The sequence below is a fragment of the Plectropomus leopardus genome, unplaced genomic scaffold, assembly GCF_008729295.1.
Source record: "Plectropomus leopardus isolate mb unplaced genomic scaffold, YSFRI_Pleo_2.0 unplaced_scaffold7403, whole genome shotgun sequence".
Lineage (NCBI taxonomy): Eukaryota > Metazoa > Chordata > Actinopteri > Perciformes > Serranidae > Plectropomus > Plectropomus leopardus.
In genome coordinates, this window is record NW_024681507.1 from 1 (window position 1) to 1,950 (window position 1,950).

Sequence of the window (1,950 nt, forward strand, 5' to 3'; positions counted from 1 at the left end):
GTCTTTCTTTAGAACAGATCCACCAGACAAAATTAGGAAGATAATTGGCATTATCAAGACTTCCACCTCTAAGGTGATTGTTGCTTTCCTATCCCATATGGATATGGATGTGCTAATACATGAGTTGTCTCACCACAAGTTGACTGGGTACCAGTGGGTAGGCAGTGAGAGCTGGATATCTGACTCCCAAATTGCAGCAATGGATAAGCATCATATTCTGGATGGTGCCATAGGCCTGTCCATCCCCAAAGCACATGTCAGTGGCATGAGAGAGTTCATGTTGAATGTGAAGCAGCTCAATTCATCTAGTAATGAACTGTTTACAGAGTTTTGGGAGACATTATTCAGCTGTAAGTTCAAGCAGTCAAAGTCATTAACAGTGAATCAGAGAGAATGTACTGGACATGAAGATCTGACTGGAGTGCAGCACGTATTTACCGATATGTCGCTCATGCCTATCTTTAACAATGTCTACAAAGGAGTGTATGCTGTGGCCCATGCTCTTCATAGTATTCTCAGCTGCAATAAAACATGTAACAGCAAAGTGCAGCTAGATCCATATATGGTAAGCTCAACAACAACATCTTAATATAGTTGTTTTTAGGTTGATTCACAGAAAAAGGAAATATTTTACACTTCGACAAAGTTAATTGTTGCAGTTTGTCTATTGTGGTGTTGAGCCAATAAATCTTTGATGTCAGATAATCATCTGCATTCTTGCATATTTTTGTAGATTTTACAACACATTAAAAAGATTCAATTCAAAACAAAGGAAGGTGATGAAGTTTACTTTAATGAAAATGGAGACCCTGCAGCAAAGTATGAAATAATAAACTGGCAGCCAACAGAAAATGACACCACTGACTTTGTCACAGTTGGTCTTCATGATGCATCCTTACCTGCAGAAAAACAGCTGAATCTGCAAAACAAGTCTTTAAACTGGGTACAGAACTCACAACAGGTAAGCTGTCATGTGATAATAATGATTGTCTATGTTAATTGTTAAAATGGTATACATAACAAGTTATTGTTTTTCTGTCATAATTGTTTCAGATGCATCAACATTAATAATGGAACCTTTCAAAGACAACATTTATCAAACTGAAAGTCCAAACATTGTTTTCATAGTCATTTTGTCCTTGCAGGTGCCTGTGTCTGTTTGCAGTAAGAAGTGTCCTCCAGGAACTCGCAAGGTTCTCCAGAAAGGAAAGCCTGTCTGCTGTTACGATTGTATAAGATGTGCAGAGGGAGAAGTAAGCAACATTACAGGTAAAGTGAACTTATATTGAAGAAAGGCTATTTAAAAGATTGTTATGAAAGGGATAGTTCATACATATAACAATAAGGCCTACTGTATTTTTACACCTTATCCAAGTGCTATCCAGTCATGCGGTATTGGTCTCACTGCTGAGGTGTTGAGTTTTCTCTCTCGTTGTCTTTGAAACAGTGATAATGCATTGAGAGTGAACTTAAATGCATATGAAACTAGACTGAAAATTGGAATTATAAAATTACATTATGAGCACAAATCAATAAACACCTCTTTGCAGTGTATATTGTACTTATTAAATCTAAATTATTCACAATGACACAATGCAACTATCAGAATATTCAATTTTTCATGTTATGTCTGTCTTGAATGCATGATGTGACATAAAGACAAAAACAAAGACAAATATACTAAGCAAGTGTAATACCTGCCTTAAAATTACTTTTCAGATTCTATCACATGTGTGCAATGTCACCCTGAGTTCTGGTCAAACGAGAGAAGAGATGCCTGTGTAAAGAAGGAGGCAGAGTTTCTGTCTTATGAAGAGATAATGGGAGCACTGCTCATTGCTGCATCCTTATTTGGAACATGCGTCACTGCTGTTGTGGCCTTCATTTTCTTCAGATACAGGAAAACTCCTATTGTCAGGGCCAACAACTCTGAGCTGAGCTTCCTGCTGC

At 37.4% G+C, this 1,950-nt stretch overlaps 1 protein-coding gene across 1 annotated transcript; it reads left to right on the top strand.

Annotated features, from left to right (window-relative positions):
* Positions 1 to 7: 7 nt before the first annotated feature.
* LOC121940082 (extracellular calcium-sensing receptor-like) lies at positions 8 to 1,947 on the top strand (the record flags this gene model as incomplete). Its single annotated transcript, XM_042482948.1, has 4 exons — positions 8 to 565; positions 734 to 961; positions 1,146 to 1,269; positions 1,720 to 1,947. Coding segments are annotated over 4 exons (1,138 nt in total), but the record flags the coding sequence as incomplete, so codon positions are not given.
* Positions 1,948 to 1,950: the final 3 nt, after the last annotated feature.